This window comes from Aythya fuligula, chromosome 4, assembly GCF_009819795.1.
Source record: "Aythya fuligula isolate bAytFul2 chromosome 4, bAytFul2.pri, whole genome shotgun sequence".
In the NCBI taxonomy this organism is placed as follows: domain Eukaryota; kingdom Metazoa; phylum Chordata; class Aves; order Anseriformes; family Anatidae; genus Aythya; species Aythya fuligula.
The window spans coordinates 36,030,138-36,053,067 of record NC_045562.1 but is presented as its reverse complement, the minus strand read 5'-3'; the positions used below and the strand labels follow the sequence as shown (position 1 = coordinate 36,053,067).

At 38.1% G+C, this 22,930-nt stretch overlaps 1 protein-coding gene across 5 annotated transcripts in view; it reads right to left on the bottom strand.

Annotated features, from left to right (window-relative positions):
* Positions 1-22,930, bottom strand: part of INPP4B (inositol polyphosphate-4-phosphatase type II B) — a 292,595-nt gene that overhangs the window by 105,352 nt on the left and 164,313 nt on the right. For 3 of the 5 annotated variants that reach the window (XM_032186552.1, XM_032186551.1, XM_032186555.1), the window contains 5 exons: positions 15,272-15,322; positions 11,875-11,954; positions 3,839-3,950; positions 3,414-3,524; positions 1,305-1,377 (listed from right to left, as the gene is read on the bottom strand). In XM_032186552.1, the coding sequence (XP_032042443.1) occupies positions 1,305-1,377; positions 3,414-3,524; positions 3,839-3,950; positions 11,875-11,954; positions 15,272-15,322 (427 nt within the window). The remainder of the gene's footprint in view (positions 1-1,304; positions 1,378-3,413; positions 3,525-3,838; positions 3,951-11,874; positions 11,955-15,271; positions 15,323-22,930) is intronic. The other 2 variants (XM_032186554.1, XM_032186553.1) reach the window with 1 other exon arrangement.

Sequence of the window (22,930 nt, the reverse complement as noted above, 5' to 3'; positions counted from 1 at the left end):
AATTTAACACAACTCACTCCCCAAACTACAGCATTTCCCCACCAAAAATAAATTAAAAAATTTAAACCCAGCCAATGGCAAATTAAAGGAATTCAGTTGCAATCAGTGACATTTTCTCTGAATATAAAGTCCTTTGAGACCCAGTTAGCTGGATGACACACAGTCAGAATCTAAGAGCTGTACTGAGTTTGACCAAATCATGCAACTGGCTCTGTATCTCACCTCCAAGAAGAGCCATAAATAGATACCTAAAGATATAAGACACTCTCCCTGTCTCTAGTTGTTTCCAGTTAAGGAATCTCCAGAATGAAATGTAGTTCAATCAATTAAAAAGTTCTCCACAGACATTTCTAGTCTCTCATTGAAGCAGTAAAAAGAAATGGCCATTCTGAAAAAGGTGTTTTTCCCTGCTTCTGATCTATTCTCAACAAATCACAGGAAAATACAGCTTTTACACATGCATAAGAAAATTAATTCTGTAGGTTTCTAGCGCTTCCTTCAGACTGCAAATCTTGACTACTAAGTCTCCAGTCCTGCCAATGAAGTAATATGAAAAAGTTTCAATAAAGGTTTTAAAAGGTTTTAAAACTTCAGTAACATTTCTCTTCAACTGCATGCAGCAAACACACCGAATACTTGACAGCGCAGTGGTTTCTGATGACCCATATAACTTATCTGTGACATTCTTACTGTAGAGCAATGGAGATCCATAAACTCGGGCTAATAAAACTTTTACAGTGCAGCATATCAGCATGTAATATTTCTCAGTATATTGAAAGAGAAATTGTTCTAGTTCAGCACTGTACACTCAAGCCAGAGCTGACTTAGAATTGAGAATGACTTGCCAACAACTTCCTTAGTTTTAGGACAGACAGCTTTCAGATCCAACTGAAATTGCCATGGCATCAGCTATGAGAAAGATTAATTCTCCTGGGTATTCAATTGCAAATGGCACATAATTATTTTAACAGGACATCAAGCAATGACATGACATTAACTTATGAGGTTAATTCCATGCCCACTGAAGTCACAGACAATCTTGAAAAATTACTGAATTGTAAAGATGCTGGAGTGGGAGATTTCAGTAGCATTTCAGAAAGCATAATTGACATACTGAAAAAAAAAAAGTTTTCTTCACATTTCTTAACAAAATGATACTGTCAAAAAACTATAAAACATTAAAATTAAGAATCTCTACATGATTTGAAGAGCTTTTTAAGAGCTCTGCTACAAATTTTTGCAACTTCTTCAGGACCTGATAGAGCATTCCAGCAGCCATCTCTATTGGAAGTTAGAATACTTACCTGCATTTAAAGAAGGCAAGTTGTCTTTGCCACTTAGGCCTTCAGGGGCTGTACACTCACGAACCAATGCACACTACAAGTGAAACACAACCACATACATAACACATTATGGCATAACAAGCAAATTTAAAGCAGTTCATAAATGGCAGACTAAAAAACAACACTGATAATTTCCCAGCCCTGCCAGTAATTGCCATTTACATTTTTATTTTTACATTTGTGTTCCAATATATTGCACCAGCATCAGAACTACTGCAGAGAAAGTGAGAAAATATTACCAGCTATTACGTAATAGAACAAAAAGGTTTCCTACCAGAACAATGGCAGAGGCTAAAATAATTTTTTACTTCTTCTGTGGTTTCAGAGGGATTTCTTTCAACACGACATTTTTCACATGCACAGTGCCAGGAAGCACTCCATGAATTTTTAAACAAGGGAGAAGTAGGAACCAGAAGAAAACTTTAAAATGTGGTTTTGGTTTACAATTAAAGTCCTCTGTTATATAAGTGAATTAGAAGAAGATTCCTTTGATTAGGTTAGTGTATAAAGTAGAAGTAGTTAAAGTTTTTGGAGAAATCAACTGGTATGAAGACATGCTAAATGTACTAAGATGAATATTTTGTGTTCCTCCCCCAGTAAGAAAAAAGAAGCTTATGAAGGTGATAGGAAAATCAGGTAGCAGAATTCTTTTTAGATGTTCTGCTGCAGAGCTTGAAGCAAAGAGAAGACATGACGTGCTCCCTACCAGCTGACATCTCAAGTAGAATTGACTTATCAGCTTACTCCTCCCTGAGCAATCCCTAGGGCATAGGGTATCTAATGAGTTCACAAACGTAATGCAGAACTTATCTCTTTGCAACTCTACCTTCTCGCAATTACTTCTTGGGAATAAACTCACAGATTGCATCCTCACTACGAACATACAAACTAGGGCTCCATGATGCAACACCATGACAACTAATTCCTAAAAATTGAATCCTTTAAAGACTACGAGAAATACAGCTGTCACAAGGTTACTCTTTCATGCAAGTATTAGAACCCCTTAGAAAGGTGCTATTAAAAGCATTAGAAAGGTGTTATTAAAAGCCTTCTGGCTACCCCAGAACAGACACAGACCATTAATAATATCTGAAATTATTGTGTGAAGTCACATTCCACATTTTGAAATAGAAAAAAAAAATGAAAGAGAAGGCTAGAAAAAGTTAGTCTTGCATATCTTACAGAGGTTGTACAGTACAAAACCAGAAAGATTTCAGTGTTTTTTTTGGCTGCTTTGGAATTGGTCCCCCTAGTCCATGGGTTTAAAAAGGCTTTGGGACCCTTTGATGAGGATGGATACATCCTCAGAGTTTGGCCCAAAAGCAGACTGTTTTGGCTAAGCAGGAAAGATATTCAGAACAATGCCTTTCTCTTCAAATATACATTATTTATAACATAATATTTTTTGTTACCTCAAAAAAGAAAAAAATAAGGAGTATTTAATTTTGCATCTCCTGCAGCATTATCTGAACTTAGTTCATTTTTTTCTCCTCCATCAAGAGCAGAATAAGGGAAGCATCTGAAGTACATCATAGTATTAGTGTTGCAAAAATTCTGTCAGTGAAAATGAAACTCCAGAGACAGCTATCAAGTGGCAGCAGCTATATTTCAGTTGTCATCATACTGGGGCCTCAGAAAAAGACCTTATTAATCACAAACCATTCAAACCCCAATAACGTTATTCAGAGTGGTCATTTCTGAATCTTTCCCCAGCCCAAGCCTCTTGTCATCCATCTTTTCCACCCCTCCTTTGGATCCCCCATTCCTCCCAAATCCATTCCCACATATCTCCAAATCCCATATATCATCCCCGTCTTGCATCTCCACCACTTCTGGCTGCAAGACCTGCCAAGTGGACACCATTTTTTCCCTAACACCTTTTGTCCCTCCTCTTACTCCTCGCCACGAGTCCCCCAGCTCAAAATACCTGCATACACCCCCTATTCAACACTACCCTGTTCTAGCACTCTGAAGTGCCATTGCTGCCACCCTCCACCCCTCTTGATTTTCTCCACCACTACGTGCTCCCATAAAATGCAGCTGAACCTGCCCCTTTGCAAGGGGATTCACCTCTTCTTTGGCTCGCCTGTCTGTCATTCTTTCCAGGTTTTCAGTATTGTGGGCACAGGTTGCACTTAGAAATCCACATGAACAGGACTTCAAGGGCAGAAAACAGAGGAACTGTCCAAGGGAAAAAGAAATCAGATTTATGGCGTCTCTACGGACAATTGTTGATCAGGAGTGATTAAATAGGGTCAATTGAGGTCAAAATCAACTCTTTTTCTAAAAAAGGGGAGTGATTAGGAAACTGATAACAGAATATTACTCTCCACATTTCATGAAAAAGGATTTTTACTTCATAGAGATGAAGTGTACATAGGACTTCATTCCAGAAATTTTCGAATAACCACTTAACCCAATGTGGTATAAGTAATTTCATCATCTGGTACCTCTAATCATTCTAATTAATTCTGCGCAACGAACTGAGTGGCTACCTTTTGATCCTGTGCATCTGTTGTGATGTGGTCCATTTCCCCATCTTCGAACTCTCCCATCTTCACAAGGTTGACTTCAATGGTACCAACTGTTTTCCCACCATCAGAAGTTCTGGAAAGAAATCTGACATTAGGTCATCTGCAGCATCTCATTTCTTCGATAAAAATATTTTCAGTAAACATGTAGTTCCCTCTTTGTTCTGTATAGCTACTGTTCCGTACTTAACTCATTATTTACATCCATAAAGCAAACATTAAAAATAAGGCTTATTATGTTTACTGCACATGGCTTAAAACAAGGGAAGTTTTCATCATAAAACAGAGAATTGGAAACTTCAAAATGGTGGCAGAAAATGCTCAGAAGAGGTACTAGGAAGCTGGCAAACAAGAAAAAAACTTTCAGAAAGAATTATGTTAGACGTGTATTTCCATCAGTAACTGCCACATTCTTGGGACAGCTCTCACTGCAGGAAAATAAACCCTACTTCAACACAGATACCCTTACTGACCTTCAGAAAACAATCCTTGCGTCATGTCAGTAAAGGAAAGAAAAATCCCCTGACTGTTGTTCTCCACGCTTCACCCAGCAAAATGGTGAAACCTACAGGCTGCAGCCCTGCTTCTGGCATAGCACGGGGCACATGAGCTGACACCTGCTGCCCCTCAGCTTTGCCCAGCTGTTATGCACGGGCTGTCCTGCAGCACGTGCTCCTAACACCGCTCCAGGTGGCAGAGCCCTGTCTCTGGGCTGGGCTCCCACAGTTTTACATCAACTTTATTTTTGTGTGCTGTAATAAGGTCTAAATTAGGTCAGAGTAAGCCAGTTCTTCAGGCTGATTAAAGTTAAGCACATACATTGGTCTTTCCAGGCATGGACACATTTTGATGCCAACTCAAACTTTGCTTTTTCTACATTAAAATCTCCAAGCATAGCTACTCCAAGCTTCAAATTTCAACATTTATATTTTGTTACAAGCCATTATACTTCAGTGTGTGACTCGGTGAAATATACTCATCTTGCAAGTACATGTACACAGCTTGAATATGTTCTTACATAAAAGCTTGAAAATTACACATAATTCTCCATATTTTACATGTGTCACTGTTTCATTTGCTGTAAGCTAAATTCATTAGTGACAATAAAATGAAAGAATGCAAAATGAACCAATTCCGGATAGCCCTGCAACCCAAGAAGAAGCCTATGTTAATTAACAAAGTATACAGAAGAAAAATAATGAAGAAAGGTTCAATGTCCAAAGGGTGTTTATAAGCAAAGGTACATATTAATCCTGAAGTATATAAAATGCAATTTAAGTGTCTTCTGAATTCAGAATGTTCCCCTGAATTACTACATAGAGGTTTCACTTCATTTTTTTCCTTCCTAGGTCACAACTACCATGCAAACTGGGCTACCTCAGCAAATGGACTACAGCATTTCTAAGGAAAAAAAGAATACAAGAGATATTAGCATATCATACATACTTTTAAAAATCATAGCAAATGCTTGACTACAGGACTGACAATTTTTCAGCAGCTTAATGTGTCCTGATCAAAGTGTCAAGTGGATGATCTCATTGCCAAGCTGCCTTAAATATACAACAGCACTTGACTGTTTCCTGAAAGGAAAAAGTTTGCATTCACTTGACCATCAGAAGTAAAATTTTGCCCTTCCATTTTTTAGGAATCTTGATTTCTATGGCCAAAGAGACCTACAAGTCTGGCACTGACCTAGATAAAACAGACCTGATGCAAAGTTACACCAGTGTAAATTAAGAGTATAAGTGAATATTGAGCAAAAAAGGTATTCAATTTGCAAATAAACTGATAAAAGCCAATGAGCTAAGTTGTTTGAGTTAAATAAAATAAAAATGGAAATTCTAGTCACACTTTCTCAGTCATCTCATTTTCTTTAGAAAACTCAATATCCCCTCCTTGCTGCTACTAGAAGCATGCCCCCTGCATGGCAGTGAGCACTGCATTGCTTGCCTGCACAAGCAGCACACAAGGGGAAGCTTTCTCCATACGTGTTGAAAGAAATACAATGGATGTAATTTCACTTTATATCCATTTTTTCAATTATTTTCTTCCCAAAATCACTCATGTTCTGTGTAATATTACAATCTAAAACATGCAGCAACTACAGGAGCAGACAATGGAAAAGAATAAAACTGAACAGTAGGACTGTTGCATTTTAATTGTACTCCTTCCTTCATTTCTGTCAACTTTCCACATGGAAATACAAAATCACAATTAAAAACAAATTCACAAAGTTTCTTTTTGATGCTAGAGGCACACAAGTCAACAAAAAGCTCTATAAATGTCCAGGGACAAGCCATCATTAGCTGTGTCACACACTGAATTTAAAATACCACTAGCGCATGAGTCTTCAAACAACAGACATGTCACACGTGTAAAACTTACAAACAACATCATGAGGTTAAAAATTTGCTTAAAAGAAAATTGAAAGTGAGAAACAGAATTGATGCAGTGGGAAAAATAAGAAGCCCACTGACCACACTGAACTAAAATAGGAAACTGTATAATTTTACTTTGCACTAAAACAAACAGTATTACACATCAGATATACATATTTCATGCCATTTGCTTGGACAGACAGGAGAAGGCACACACACTGTCAAACAGAGCATCAGGAAAATAATTAACTGGCTTTAGGATACTTCCTAACGTATTAGGTTAGAAAAAGCTTATTTGCTATTGTACAATAAAGCTGAGAAGTGCACTCTGCACTGACACGCTGCAGTGAAGACTGTCCCTGCAGCAAAACGCTTATAGTCGCAAGACAAGATTCAGTACAGACCCACAGGAGTTTAGTATTGCACAACGAGGATGGCACCTTGACAAATCTGCATCGCAACTTTACTAACACACGCCATGGGGATGGGGAACAGAACAGTAAGAATAAATACCTGTCAATGTCAAGAAGCCCATATTTGGCTGTAACTCTAGTTGGCTTCTGGAACTGGAAAATTTGCAATGATTTTAATTTCTTTTAACGCAGCTTGGGACAACTGCCCCATGTTTGTCCACAGAGCATCTGCATTTGGAATATTATCAAAAACGGAGACAGGGTGGTACAATAGTGATTTCTAAATCAGACTTGGAATGCAACACCAGAGGATGCAGGCTTCAGCAGCAAAGCTGGCAATGTTTCAGTCTATCAGTAACCATTCAATCCAACCTGCCTGCATCCCCCAGTGCTCACTTCACCTGCCACAGCTGCAGTCCTGTGACAATCTACACCCATCTACACTGAAGTCCCATCTCACGAACCTTGAGGAAGTGGTTACAGGTGAAACTGCAGGTTTTGAACTTAAAGAAATACTTTTCTTTTGGATTTCTCTGATGAAATAAATACTTTCATCAGAGCTAAATGCAACAACTGCTATTCAGCTCACTTAGTCAAATCCAGACATTTGTGAAGTTGTCCTGAAATCAGCTCAGGTTTAAAGCTACAATTGCTTACTAACACTTTTAATATTAAAGTTTATCATATGTATGGATTTGCTTACCATCTCAAGTCCTTAAGGACCTCCAGATTAATACCAGCTCCCTCAAATACAAGAGAAAGAGCTACCCAGTACCATCCCAAGCAACAAAAATGCATGCCCACCTTACTGATGATAAAAGGTTGATGTGGGCATCCAGAGAGGAATAAACTAACAAGCTAGCAGTGGAAAAGCAGGTGAGTTAGATGGACCGAGAACAGCAGTCGTTCTCCTCCAATGCGGTACTCATTGAGTCTCATTACTGTGTATTGAGCATGTAAATTTAGGCCTGCTAATTGGTTCCCATGGCTATACCTTTCTTCCCAAAAAATGGCTTAAGAACACAAAGAAAAAGAGAAGCAGACTGTGTATTTGCATAACAGTGTTAATTATAGATGACAAAGTGACTGACTGCCTGAAAAGCAAACGGCATGATTTTCAGGCTATCAGGCAGCCCCATTCTCCAGTGCATAATACACAACAAATGAAATTAGCTCAAACTAACATACATACCGCCATAAAATCCATTTTCTCCACAGATGCAATATATTTTGAAATACGTAAGCATAAAATTACTGTTCTTGTATAGAAATGTTGTTGCTTTTGTTTATTCTGCAAAACCACAGTAAAGCCTATCTCAACCAATATTGATTTAAACATGTCCACTGGTAAATAACATTTTGTAAAACTCTCAGATAAATAAAGTTTTGTGATGTTCAATCAGCTCTCCATTTTCATGATTTCAGTGAAATGTTGATTAAGCTTCATGCCAAAACAAGTTTTCTCTCAACTCTCTGGGAGATTTGCCTGGCTTATAAAAGTCGAGTCTGCTTCCTGGGGTGGATGACGTGACAAAGGAGACCAGGTAGTTGCAGACAGACTCATACTGAATTTTAATAGAGAAAAGCAGCTAAATATATCATATTCTATAGTAATTATTTCCCAAGGAAGTTATATATATTTAAACCACTGCAAAAATAACAGCGCTGCTTTCAAACCTTACTTCGTTAATCCTACATGGTGAATGTAACTCCTCTTCAAGTGTAGTTACATGTCTGCTGGCCCACTGAACTACAGGGTGTTTGAGGGGCAGTGTTATGAGGAGGAGGAGGAAAAGCTTGGAGTACTTTGTTTTTCTCTTTTAAATGGTGTGTCAGGATTATCTTGCCCAACTTTTCAAGAAACAGACAGCTTATCTCCTTTATTGAAAGGAAATGGGTTTAGTCCTGCCCAAGATTAATGAAAATACAACAGCTAAAATAAAGCAGACTGAAAGACAAATAGACATTGTCCAAGAGGTCAAAGCAACACAGAATAAACAAACATTTTGATTGCCTGACAAACACAATTGCAACCAAAAAAGAGTTCTGAACGAACAACAAAGCACAAGATACTTCTACACATCTGCTGGATCAATACTTTCATTAATTCAACAGAAAACCCAGAAGCCTGGATGCCGATCCTTTCAGCAGACAAGTGAGAAAAGTGGCCGGTGGGGGTATGGAGAACAAGACTACGCTGCCCCTTGTTTTAATGATTTCAACTTGCACACCATTGAAAGGTTTGGAACTTTTGAAAGCTACCACGGCATAGACAAAAAAGAACCTCCAAAAAGGTACAATCAGTCATGTATGTAAGGAAAGGCCAGAGAATACAGGACTGACAGACATCCGTGGCCACATTTGCTCAGATAATTTGTGTAACTGATGTACCCCATCCCAGTTCTTGGCTTTGTAGAGTTGAAATCATTGTTATAAGGCTCTGCTTACAGGAACGGAAAGAATTACCCCAATTTCACAGTGAAGTGGCCTACTTCTCCTTTCACACTGCCTACTACGAGGAACATCTCAGACAGATGGACCTTAATTTCACAGAACATAAAAGAGCACTATCATCTTTTGCCAAGCTTGCTGCTTCTTACATATTAATTTACTGGAAATCATACCCAAATCACCTGAGCTAAAATTGACCTTCCTGGAAACAGGACAAACTACCACCACATGGGAAGCAGCTAACGGATGTACTAATCACTAGCCCTATACAAAAGGCCATACACCCCACCCCAACAGCACAAAACAACCTACACCACACGCACCACCACACAATTATGTTATATATAGAAATAAATATATATATAACACACGTCGTGTATATAAATATATCCTATATGATTCTATGATTTCTTATATAGAATTATAGATCTCTGCCAGCCCTCCACGAAAAGCCTCCACAAAATAATTGCCAAAATACAAGAATATTCCTTTAAAAACACTTCTATATTGTTAACATTGTACCACAGAAAGTCAAATGCAAGACACAATAAATGAGTATGACACTAAAAAGGAATAAAAATAGTCAAAATATAACCAGCTTCTCTAATTAGACCAATATCTACAGGACACAGTTATTTCCAGATTCTCAAATCTATATATCAGATCTAACAAAGTAGCAATGCTAAATCACAGGCACTCCTGGCAAACTCCCATCCAAAGTATATCAACAAAAATTAAATAAAATTGCATTCCCTGACAAGGCCCTCTGTATATCTCCCATCCTGCTAACGGATACGAATACAAGAGAACAATGGGAGAAAAACAAGTTCTGGTTACTAAACTGCTCTGGATAAAATGCCATCAAAGAGAGGCAGATGATTTGCATCTTTTGTGCTGTTGAATTGTCATAACCAGGAAACAATCCAACATTTAAAAGGTTAGGAATATTTTTTTTAACATAAATAAATTAAACCAACTAAAGACTATCACATAATATATCCACAAAATTAGAGTTGTTATAACATTTGTCTTTTAGTATTAGCTGCACAAAGTGGACAAACAAGACAAAATATTAATTAAAAGCAAACCTGAAAAGGCTCAGAGGTTCAATTGAAACTAGGCTGGCAAGCTGTCATTTATTGTTCATTAGTTATCTGAACTTTTGGTTTGCATATTAGGTGGGTAGACTATACAATGCTCTCAGCTTCCTGAAATTTTACATTCTTTTGACTTTACATTTGACTGCATAGTCACTTATTATGGCTCCTGTCCAAGGCGTTCTTTCAGATCAAGGTTTCGATATACCAACTACAGAGGCAAGGAAAATTTGTCCCCCCAAAACTGAGAATTTGAAATTCTGTAAGAATACACTCTTACAAATGAACTTGGATTTATGTACCCAAACATTTCCATAGAGAGTAGTAAATTGACATTTTATCTGATCCTGTTTTCTACTTTAGAAAACAAAGTTATCCTATTGATAATCATGGCAGTTACTGTGTTTGGGTCAAACTAAAATAAAGGGTTTTTGTTAACTTTGCCTCTAAACTATATACATGTATGTGATTACTACTGTTATAGTAGAAAAACTGCTATTACAGTTTGAAGGCTGCTATGGTAATAAAAACAAAATATTTCAACAGGTTTCCCTTCAAAAAAATGTAGTGTCCTTGAGATAATGGAAGTACATCATCATCACTGAACAGGTCATAATTTAGACTCCCAGCCAAATCAAGGCTTGCTTGATGTTCAACTCATGCATGCAGGATGAACCTTTCTTTTTTCTAAACAGTACCCATGTGCGTTATCCCAGGCAGAACATACACCAAAAGATGCCAGATCATCTTCTAGCACATGTTGCAGTTTTCCTTGTCAGAACTTCTCACTCTGAATATTTTGCTCATGTAGAAACATAGTTTGGGCACTAGCTCTGCAAGTTTTAGCTCTGCCATACTTAGTAATCCCAAATAAACCTCCAGCGGGTTTGCAAAAATCAGCTCAACACCATCTCTGCATTTTACACAGTCCAGTGAATTTATTAAGAAAAATCACAATCTAAAATGTGTCCTCTAGCCTTAAAATGGTTTTGATTTATATCTTGATTCATATCTTGATTTATCTTACAGCCATAAATCAGTATCAGAGGTAAAAACTGAACTCTTCAGTGCAGAGCTTTAAGAAATACCTGTTCAGCACAAAACTAGATTTCAAACACTGTACCTGACTCTCCTACAGATCTGTGCCCTGTGTCACTGAACAGAGTTGTACATTGAACCCCACTGACATCTGAGTTGGGCTGCATGTAATGATGATGTTAGGAGACAGCATTGATTTCACGAGAGAAGTCTTAACTCATTATGTCCACTGTCTTTAAGTATGCTTTTTAAGTATGCTTCACAGCCAAACCAGCCAAGTGTACAATATTAATTCTTTAAGACACACACGAAATGAAACTGAGAACCTTACACTCCTTTCTAATAAGAGACTTGGAAACAAACCCACTACCTCAAGTTCCCTGCAATTCTTCCATAGGTTATACCACAGAATTACTAACCTTCTCTAATCTGACACGCGGCAAACTCCAGCTTAAATAATTGGTATTTCATTTTGACTTTGTGTATGGCATAAACAGAAGCACTTCAAGTTGATATCTAATATACCTAAGGTAATATGGAGTTTCAAACACAGTCAAGCAGGAATCAACAGATGCCATGGGATTATTAACCTGAAATGGTTTACTACAGATAAAAACGCTTACCTGAGGGTAAGGGTCAGCTGTTGCTCCTTTGACTTCACCAAGTCTCCTACTCTAAAAGTTGCACAGCCCAGGAAGCTTCGCTACAAAACAAAGCAGAAAAGACAAGATTAATTGATTTTTGAAGTTTTGTTATTTTTTTGGCCATGCGCCTTGAAATCTTACTTGCTACCTAGAAAAAATACTACATTCCAACATACTAGTTTGACACATTATCTGGTAGAAATGTGGTATGCATCTGTAATGCTATCATCATTAAGTTGTTCAATACTGGTTTTATGGGAAGGAACCTCTCTCTTTTGTTAAGACCTGTCTGACAACCTTAAAAATAACAGGCTGCAAAGTGTACAGCTCCAGTAAAGTTTTCATTCAGTATCAGCATTTGCATTTTGCATCTTCTTTCTTTATTCCTGTATTTCATATTTCTACATTACAAGGAATGATAAATTTTCAGTGTTTTACCAATGTTGTTCTTGCTATGTTTTTTTCCCAAGGCACTAGCATCTATATGTTCCAAGTGCAGATGTATTTGGCTATGAAGCTACTTTTACACAGAGTTCAGGGCAAGGTTATCAACAGAAATGTTGTATTGCTGTAGTTTACAGCAGCATTTGTTTCCATTCTAGGGTGAACCTATTCATTGCAATATGAGTATAGAGAAATGTGCTAATGCAATTAGAATTTCTAAAGATAAGTTAAGCTACTACACTATATCTATTCCTTGCATCAAAATCACCTTCACACACCATCAGGAATACAGTGCAAGGAGGAAAACACTCATCTTTTCCTTTATTACTTTTCATTCTCTGCTCATACTTCACTGCATATTGCTGAAGTCTCATTTGGTCAGTTTGTCCAACAGTATTCATCTTGCCTTGGGAAAAATGGGAAAAACTGTCCACAGCCACCTTCTAGGCATAATTTTTTTTTGAATATACAACTAATTATAACCTATTCACAGCAAATAATATTAAGATCATAAGGTTATACTGAATTTTTGCAAGAGAATATTAAGAAACAAAATTTGTGTTTATTATGTTATGCTGATTTTACTCTACTGTTGGAATTGCAATCAAAATAAAATTCCATGGTAAATTATATATAGTCTTAGGTATCCAAATTCAAGCAGAATGAAGTTGTGTTCATGTGAAATCAACATGATGCATGCAAAAAACAACTGCTACCTTTGGAGAAAAAGAGAACAGAATTTGTAGCTACTAAGAAACAACATCTTTTGGTAAAACAAAAGAAAACAAACAAACCTGCAGCTGCTTTCTTTCAGGAAGGCCAGCTGGATATTGTATACTTGCATACGGGCAATAAATGTCTACAGCAAGATAGGTTTTTGTGTATATAAAATGTACAGTTCAAATCATAATCCTCAATTTAGGTAAGCCACAACACTGGTCTTCAACTTGGTAAGCTAAGTTATCCGCTATGGCTCATTCCTAACAAAAATGCAGGCTTAAAAATAGATAATTGATTTCCTGTGTTTTGGTTGGCACTTAGGCAGCAGAAGAAAAAAAGATGCAAGCTGAGAGTCTAGGGAAGCCTGGGAAAGCAGCAGATTTGGGAAGTACTGAACAGGAAGTAAGGAAACAAAAAAGCCTGTATGAAATACCCAGAGAAAAACAACAGTCATACAAGCAAAGATGATGGTTAGTTTTCACTGCCAAAGTGAAGCATGTACTTGTCTAGGTGTGACTCACGCTGAGATGCACACTTGCTAGAGTGAACACACAAACATCTTCCTTTAGATCAGTCAACATGACAGCTTTTTTATTTTTTTATTTTTTTATTTTTTTAACACAAACTCTGCAAGGGCATGGTTAGCTCAGGTTATTCACATTACAAGAGAACATCCTTCTTATTCCAAAGAGAATATATTCTGCAGCACAACTACATAGCAGCCTTTATTGGATATTTCAAAGCAGCTGAGTGCTCGCAGCCACAACGTTATCATTTGGAAAGAGGGAGAGGGATATTTAGAACGAAACTGATACAGGCTTGGGGCTTCTCTCTGCAGTAAAATAGAACTATACATCCATTTCAGAACCCAAAGTATGAGTCCCCACATGATCAGGGCTAAGAGGTGATGACACAGCTCTTATCTATGATCTGGAAGCTTTGGTCACTGTACCCACTAACCATCTCTGAGCGTCGCATGTAGTTCTTCAGGGGCTTAAAATTAAAAGTGAATAATTTTATGAGCTTAAAAACTTCCACTAACTCGCTTGTTTCATATTCTTATGCTCATTTAGAATAAAACTTTCTTAACCTGACAATGCAATTAGGAATTATTTGCAAAATTAAATACTATTGAGAATGATCCCATGACCTAAATGCAGACAGCCATGTTTATGTTTAAGGGTTCTAATTTCAAATGATGCTGGATATTACTTTCTCTGAACTGATTTAGAGATAGATGGTATACCCTAGGGCCTGAACTGGCAGTCTACAAACCAATCAAACTTCGCATGTGTAACTTGGAAAGGCTTTAAAATTAGACTTAAAATAGAATGGCTGCTGTAATGCTAATTACAGAGCAATGTTCCTCTGTAATTTTGCTAGTAGAGTACTTAGGATTATAAATGTGAGGATATGAGCCTTGACTAGTTTGGTGAATAATCCTGCCTAGCCAAAGAGAAAAGTCCCTATAATAGGTGTAGGAAAAGATGGAAGACATTGATTATTTCATTAAGATTGAACACTGACAGGTTACAGATTTTTCAAACACTAGCTGAAATGCTGGAAACTATGCCAAGGAAGCCCTGGTAATGCAGGCAAGTCAGAACCTTAGATTAATATTTTCCAAATCCCAGATCTTGTTTAGTCTTTTATTCAGCTGTAACAGGACTAATGTTTTGCTGTCCCATGCAGCCTCCATATTACTTGGGAAGCTCTACCCTAAGATACAGGAAAGATATCCCAATACCTTTGCCAAAACCAGCCCAGACACACATAGAAAATTGAACTCACTATCTACCATCAGTGCCATTTCTTCATCTGAACCCAAAGGCAACTCCTACAGCAGAACTATTTATACTCTGCACATGAAAACGAGAAAGCCTCATTGAAATAATGTAACTCCATGCTCTCAATCCAGATCTTGCTACTTGCATGACAGTAGCAAGAAGTCTAGATAGTTGTGTTTGCCTCAGGTAAATTTCAGCTGAAAATGGTTTTCAATAAATAAATGAATGGGGTGACAGCAATCCCCAAGCCTGTTAACTCCTGCCTTGACTCTTTTTAACCCAACTTGTGCTATTAAAAAACAAACAAACCAACAAACAAAAACTAGCTTGCCAGCTCCTGTTTAGGCAGAATGTCTTATCTCTTGTTTGGTGAATATGTCTGCTGATGAGGTGAAAAAAATTCATCAATGAAAAAAATTGCTTACTCCAACATCTGCTCTGGGCTCCTTGTGATCAGGTAGGACACTGGTGCGGACCTGAAAGGAGAGAAAAAAGGCAAGCCAATCATTAATTTTGTTGTCACTTTCCTATAATGAGAGAAGTGCCCATATATTTTTCCCTTATATTTTTCTATATTTAAGAGCTGATTATAAAGGCAAATATGTATGCGTGTATAATTGAATAACATTTTATTAATAATTTAACCACAACATTTTCTGGTTTCTTTGGAGAAAGAGTACAGTCTCTCTTCATTATCCATTTATCATTTTGAACTTCCCTTTTTTTGACTTTAATCTCAGACATCCATTATTCTATTACAACTTCTGTTTTTTCATTATGTGTTTTAGGTTTTTCTGAGCAAAACACAAAGCTTTGAATGCTGCGTATATTCAGAAACGGGAAAGACTGAACTTCCCCGGAGTAACATGTTCTAATCTTACCTTGGGAGACAAGAGATGTATGAAGAGATCAAAAATCAAGCAAGAAATACAACTTGTAACCTAAGTCAAATTCATATCATTTACGAGTATTTATACAAGTGATTTACTTTGTAAAACAGCATAACTGGTGTATATATCACAGCTTATAACACCGGGAAAAACACTAGTGTGCTGAAGTGGATGCTCATTTCACATATACATTTTTTTAAAAAAACTGTATCTTATAGTTTCTAGCGTTCTTAAAGACATATCTAAGTGTCAAATTTCTCTAGGCATAAATGCTAAATTCAGCTTTAATTACCTGTCCTTTTTCATCATATAAAGCAGCTTTATCTAAAGAACACTTCTTTTGGTCATTCACAGCAGTGTCACATCCACACATACTGCCAAGCATTCAAAAGACCGAATCATTATCCTTTGTGAAACTTTTGCATCTGCCCTTAATTAAAGCCTCTGCATTTCAGTTTGTGATCGAAGGCCGCGTTCACAAGCCACATGAGTTTTGCTGAGAAATAATACTAGATCCTTCTCTCAGTTACACCAGGTTTACCGCATCTAATCCCCTCTGGCTTTCAATGAGTTCCCCGTACCTACTGCAGCAGGCTGCTCAAATGCCCTATTCTGACAGCACCATTACATGTCCAGCCATCTCACAACACCCAGATATTTTCCACGTGAGGCTAAGCACATGGTAAGAGGCTACTGAAAGCAGTCACAGAAAAACTGATTTTAACTCCTTCAAATTAGAGCTTTCCAAGAAAGCATTCACAATTTCACTCCCTCAGTACAACTCTGGCAGTGGTATAAGAACACACATGCAGATGATTTTACCGTTTTGTCACCTGGCAGTGACCACCAGCACCCTTCTTTCCCCCATAGCCCCTTTTGCACAGAAGGCAAGCACTGAATTCTTCCAAGACAATGACCACAACTCTATAGAAAGCTGGTATGATTTGCTCTATACCAAGGGACAACTTCAGCTCTTTGTCCATCTGGAAGGGTCAAGCAGAAGGGCCAGCATACCTGCATGCAGTTGGACACTTTTCCCAGGCAAGGTTAGATGATGACTCTGCTTTGCAGAGCATGGAGTCAGAAGCATTTGTTTGTGCAGCAGTAAGACTACGCACTACCTCTGGGCACACTTCACAAGAAAGAATGAGGTTAGTAGAAAATATAAGACCTAAGTCTCTAAGAGTCATCTGCTTTTCCTCCCAACTTCTCTGCAACTGAGTATCTTCCCGCTTCTCTGTGTAGGCTGCATCTCACGCTCTTCCTAGAGAAGTGTAGGTGTACTTGATTTGCAAACACATGGCACAAAATAAGCATTGGGAGATGCCTCCTCAGGGACAACTGAGGTTACCAAGATTTAACAGCTTATGCAGGTGCATAACTAGGTGTATGAGTGAAAACCAGCAATCAGATATTTGATCACAAACTTTTGTGTGTGTGTTTTTTTTTGTTTGTTTGTTTTAAACTTATTTACTTGCAGCTTGGGCATATGATCAAAACTGCCTTCAAACAAATTGAAAACCACAGTTCAGAAATCATGTATTACTTAGGAACTCTCCCTGTAAAAGTATATCGCAACAAACACGCCACCTCTGCAACATCCAAGTGGGAGCTGGAACAGGCCAGCAGACAGAAGATCTGTACATTAGGAGTGCTTTGGGACACGCTACAAAGAATCAGATCAGCCCCACCAAGGCTTATTGACTCGACATAATTGCCAGCCATACCGGAGCTGTACTGTCTTGCACCATGCCTCTATGGAAATGATACAGGCTATATCTACATAATGGTCCGTTGCAGCTCCAATTCCAGAAGGATTTTACAGCTTGGGTACAGGGCCAGACTCAGCACAGCTCACAGCTTCAGCTGCTGACAACATTAGTCTGCAAATTACTACACGCACAAATGGAGAACTGACTGCACTGAAGTTACACTGGGAGGAAAAAAAGACTGTTCTTGCTATTCCATTTTCTCCCATAAAGCTCTAAGATCACATATGCCCCAAAACTGAAACACAGAAAAATGAAAGTCACACTTCTGAAATACAGTTATAGCAACCTCACCTTCTCTAGGTCTGCTCAATTCCACAGCTACTCATAAGATAAATAACTAATCCCTGAAGGCAAAATCCCACATTTCAGAGTCAAAGTAAATATGAAAAAGCTGTAATATCTATCCATATAAATCTAAATAATCTTAATATGTTTTCACAGAATACAGTGAAAAATAAGAGGAGGAAGAAGTTTATTTGCCTTGTTGACATGGTATACAGAATGAGAACTATTCATTTTTCTAACCTATTTCAATCAACTTATTTTCTCCACAGAGAAAAGGATCTGTCAACTGCAAGGGTATGTGAGAGATTAGAAGTGACAAAATGGTCTTTATAAATTAGAGACAACTAGTATTTGAGTCCTAGCAACACTGAAAATAGATGCTCTTCTGCTACTACTAATTTGTTCTTTATTGAGACTTGGGCTGCACATACTCTAGCACTATCAGTTTCTACTGCACATTGCATTGAAGTGAGAAGGAAAACGCATGTATTGCAGCACCTAGTTAACTCTCAGCAAACAGTTAATACAGACCTATGCTGCAAGGCATCTTTTGCATGATGAAATCATCAGCACGCCCTTGTGAACAGCTGCTGGCAAGCCATGACCTTTACACTGTGGTTTCAGCACACACAGTTTGCACCCATGAAGAAACACCTACAAGTGATGGTTTGACCCTTGCAGAGGTCTGAAACAGCATCTCTTCACAGAGCTCTCAGCTGCCACACACATCCAGCCATGTCAGGGATGCGAGAACACATTCAGCCACTTGCAGAACCCTCGCTGAATACTCAGCACTGTCTGGCAGGGGCAGCAACGCAGTGCACTTCAGTTAACCTTCCCCCCAGCCTCGAGTTAAATTGTGAAATTATTATAATGACTGCTAAAGCATTATTAATGTAATAATGCAATAATTAAATCACTATAATGACCACTGTTATATTAATAAAGATATACATGCCTTTTCTCCACCTGTTTTTTTGTTGTTGTTGTTTTTGTTTCTTACACAAAGCACAACCATGTGAAAAAAAAAAAAAAAAACCTTCTGTAGTCTTATATAAGTACTGGATATTCTAGGCAATTATAATTTTAATATAAAACAACATCCTCTTTGAAGTATTAAGTCATTACAATCAGGCAGTAAGCCAGTTGCCTTCTTGCCTTTGATAATTTCAGGGAATCACTCCACATACAGTTTTTAAAGTCTGTTGTATACCAGGAACAATCTGCAAAGTCTGAAGAGTAAAAACCCTGTTCAGGATGCTCGTGATGCCCTTCTTCCCTCTGTGTTTGCACTGTGAGAAATCACAGAAGGCACATTTGAGCTTCTGTGCGCAAGCTACTGATGGAGCATAGCTAAGCTTTTTGGGCTATTCATTTATATGGACCAGCCAACAGGGAGCTGTTACTTGCTCAAGTCTGAGTACCTCAGGCAGTTATTACACTTCCACTACCCAAAGATCACCAGCACAGACTGCACGGTCCAAAACAAAGCAGCAGCAGTTAACCACAGACAGGGAAAGCCAGCTGTTCAAGAAACACATCCCAAAAATGCTTATTCCAGAATAATGAAGAAAATGGGACATGAAAAGAAAAAAGGCAATATATGAAGTTGGTCTGTTTGTTTATTTCACCTAGCTGTGTGTTTTGCTTGAACAAGACATGACTGATGTGTCCTGCTCCATCTCTGTCTCCCAGTCTGTCTGAGCATCTCGCTTCCCTGAAGCAGCAGACTCTAACCCTAGTGTTCAAGCTGGAATTTCAGGGAAAAACGCCCTGCTAGAACGATAAACTCAGCACTGCTCACAGGGCCAGAGGCAGCTGGATAGAAAAAAAAGAAAAAAGAAAGAAGAAAAAAAGCCAGTAATATTAATTTCCTTATGAATATCAGAGAACCTGTGCCAAAAAAAACACTGCTAGAGACACCAAGGAAAGAACTTGTACTCTAACCACTTATTTCAGGGGACACTCAGAGGATGCAAGCCAAGGGTGGTGAGAAGAGTATACTGCTCTCTGATCAACAGGCAGCCAACTCAGTCTCACTTCAGTATACGATTCACAGCATAAATTAATGCAAATATTGCTGGACTGATCAGATGAAGAGCACAACAACACATAATATTACTAGAACGTGAACTTCAGCAGCAAAATTTATAAAAATTACACTGTGACTCTGGAGACCTTGACAAAGTTGAAATGAACTTTTTTCTCTGCTGAATAAACAGTCTATTTTTGAGTATGCTAAAAGCTGCATTTCATAATTTGTATTTATTTCCTTAAAAGTCACATTAAGTTCTTCAGAAACCTTACCATAAATTAAACATGACACCATTTACACTGATGAGCCAGTTATTTGCGAGATACCAAGTTCCTATTTGCATTTCCTATAGGTATTTCCAACACTCCCAGTGTAGTCTGACTCATTTGAGCAGCTGAAAATGAGAACCCAGGATTTAAAACTCTCTGCAGCTGGAGCAATCCTGTCCCCAGTACACATCTTCTACCCAACATCCCTATAGGAGTTACTATTATCCCTCTGTCAACACCTGGGGACATTGCTGGGGGTACAGGAGGGCTTGGGCTCAGTATTTCGAATGAGTTCTTTTTATATAAGGGACAGAACTAACCAACTGTCAGCTCCCCTTGAAGTCAGAGGCAGGGAATTGCTGTAAGATTATGCAAAGAAAAAGTTGACAACTTGATTCCCCTGCCACAGCTTTAGGTTCCTTTTTTTTTTTTTTTTTTTAATAAATGTGAATTTATGAAGTTTAACATGAACATTTTACAGGAATTCTGCTCAGCCAGTCAGTCTCCAGCTTCTGCATTTTCCACTTGGAAGTGGAAAGCACTCCGGCAGTGGATTTTCACTGGAACTACCTCTACTCACAGTCGCAGCTCTGTCAGCACCCAAAAGAACTTCTGTCAACATTTGAAACAAGCAGCATCACTGCCCTTAAGTTTGTGCCATGTTTACAGGCAGTGCCCATCAATCAGTATCCTGGATACCAGCAGAAGGCATTTGGAGAAGCAGAGCAAGACACTTCAGCTCCGTTTTACGGAAAAATGCATTCACAATACACATTTTCTGTTTAATCCCACTCCCCTCAAAAGTGGGCACAAAAGCTTAAAAAAGCAATCAACAACTGATACTTTAACAAAACTTATTAGCAGCTCACAATTCTAAGCATCTCCAGATTGTTTGTTTTAATATTTTGCTATCAGACAACAAATAATAAAATCCCCTTCACAAATTTCTAAACTACACCTTAAATTTATTTGGATTTCTGCTCCTACTCTTCTCACTGGAAAGTCATTTAAGAAGCTGATTGCCATAATAGATCAGAGGCATTTTCTAATTTGCAGCCAAGCATTATTCGTGGAGAGTTTATACTCATTTGCTCTTCTGCTAACATGTTCTTTAGGTAAGTAATTATTTTCTCTTCCTCACGTTGGTCTCCTGATGGATTCATAAGAAGGGAATCGTATGCTCTCTTGTACTTCATTTTATTAGGATAATAAGCCAAGCTTTTCCAATACACGATGATACAATAGGCTTCCATTCCCCAGATTATCCTATCTGTTCCAGTCCTAATTTATCTTCTTGAACATAAGTGATGACATTATTCACAGGTTTCCAGAAAAGGCCTAATTTCTCTATACTGAACGTAGTTCCCTCGATTCATCTGGGAATCCTGTTTGCCACTCTCTGCTGTATTACATCTGCTGCTCAAAGACACTTCATCAACTAACCTGCTTTGTCCTTTATCTCAATTGTTGCCAATGCATGAAGTCTTAGTTCATCCAAAAAGCTTCTGTTAGTAGAAAACGCAGTACTGTACTTAGAGACTACTGTATTTCATCCTATTTCTATTACTCCTGGCTCTGAGTTTCTCAAAACAGCCTGGTGGGCAAGAAATTGCCTCACCTGACAACACTTTTTCTTTAGGGGATAAGGAACCTTCTTCACATGCCCAACTTCGCTTTAGCAAGCAGAAAAACTCTTGCAAGCCTTTTCAGAAGAGCAGGGAAATATCAGATTTATCAATGAGTTGGTTTTTTTTTTGCTCCATTGACACTCTGTAATAATATTTACAGAATTGGAAGCCACAGGGAGGCTAAGGTCTGGTGCCCATATTACCTAATGGATGGCAATCACTGCTTCACTTCTGATTCAAGGAACTCAGGGTAAAATTTCTCATCGGATTTACTGTGCTAAAAGGGATAAATATAGGTTAGACAAATTATTATTATTATTATTTTAATGGCTTGCTAAGAATTTTGATTTCTTTGCCTTAGTAGGCAGGACATATCTATTAATGAAAGCCCATTTTAGCAAACCTATTACTGTTCTTCCCTAGATAATGGCTCTTCTAGCCTGAAGAACCACAGTACTCTCATGCCACCAAATACTGTGTCCAGGGCCCCCCAGAGCTTCAGCTGCACTGCTGACAACCCACCCTTGAGGGCAGAGAGGAATTTTCTCACAGGAACCTCAGGGAGCTCCTGGGAAGAGGCAGCAGATGTCAATTCTGACTTATCAGGAACTCTACAAATACAAACATTTCCAACTACCCAAATACAAACATTTCCAAAACTATCTACAAAGAAAAACGTACAAATTCATTTCTTTCATTTAAGGAAGTATTTTGTTCTTTGACTAGCACAGCTGAACCCACATAACTGGAATTTTGCTCCTAAGGATATAAATACCCAAACAAACAGCCTACTTGCCAGCCATCTTTAAACAAACAAACAATCTTTGATGGTGCTCTGACCTTTGCACAAACCTCTCTCTCTCCTGAGATGAGAAACTGAAGGTTTATTTATTATTTAAAGAAATTCACTGCTAGCTTCAGAAGCTATTTCAGGATAGAAGTCTCATTTCTCCCATAAGCTACGCTTTCTCCTGTACAGGGGGGAAGAAGATGTCACTGTGGTCTTATTTTACCCTCTGCAGCAACCTAAACGTGCTTCTGTACTTAAAACACAAGGCCCAAAGCACACATCTCACAGTTCCTTTAGTTCTCAACATCAGGTTGTAACAGAGAAAAGTTTGAGAGTATTTCATTGCATTTTATCAGTGAAATTATATTCAGTCACTTCCTTACAAAACGCACAGGATTTTCATCTCAAAACCATT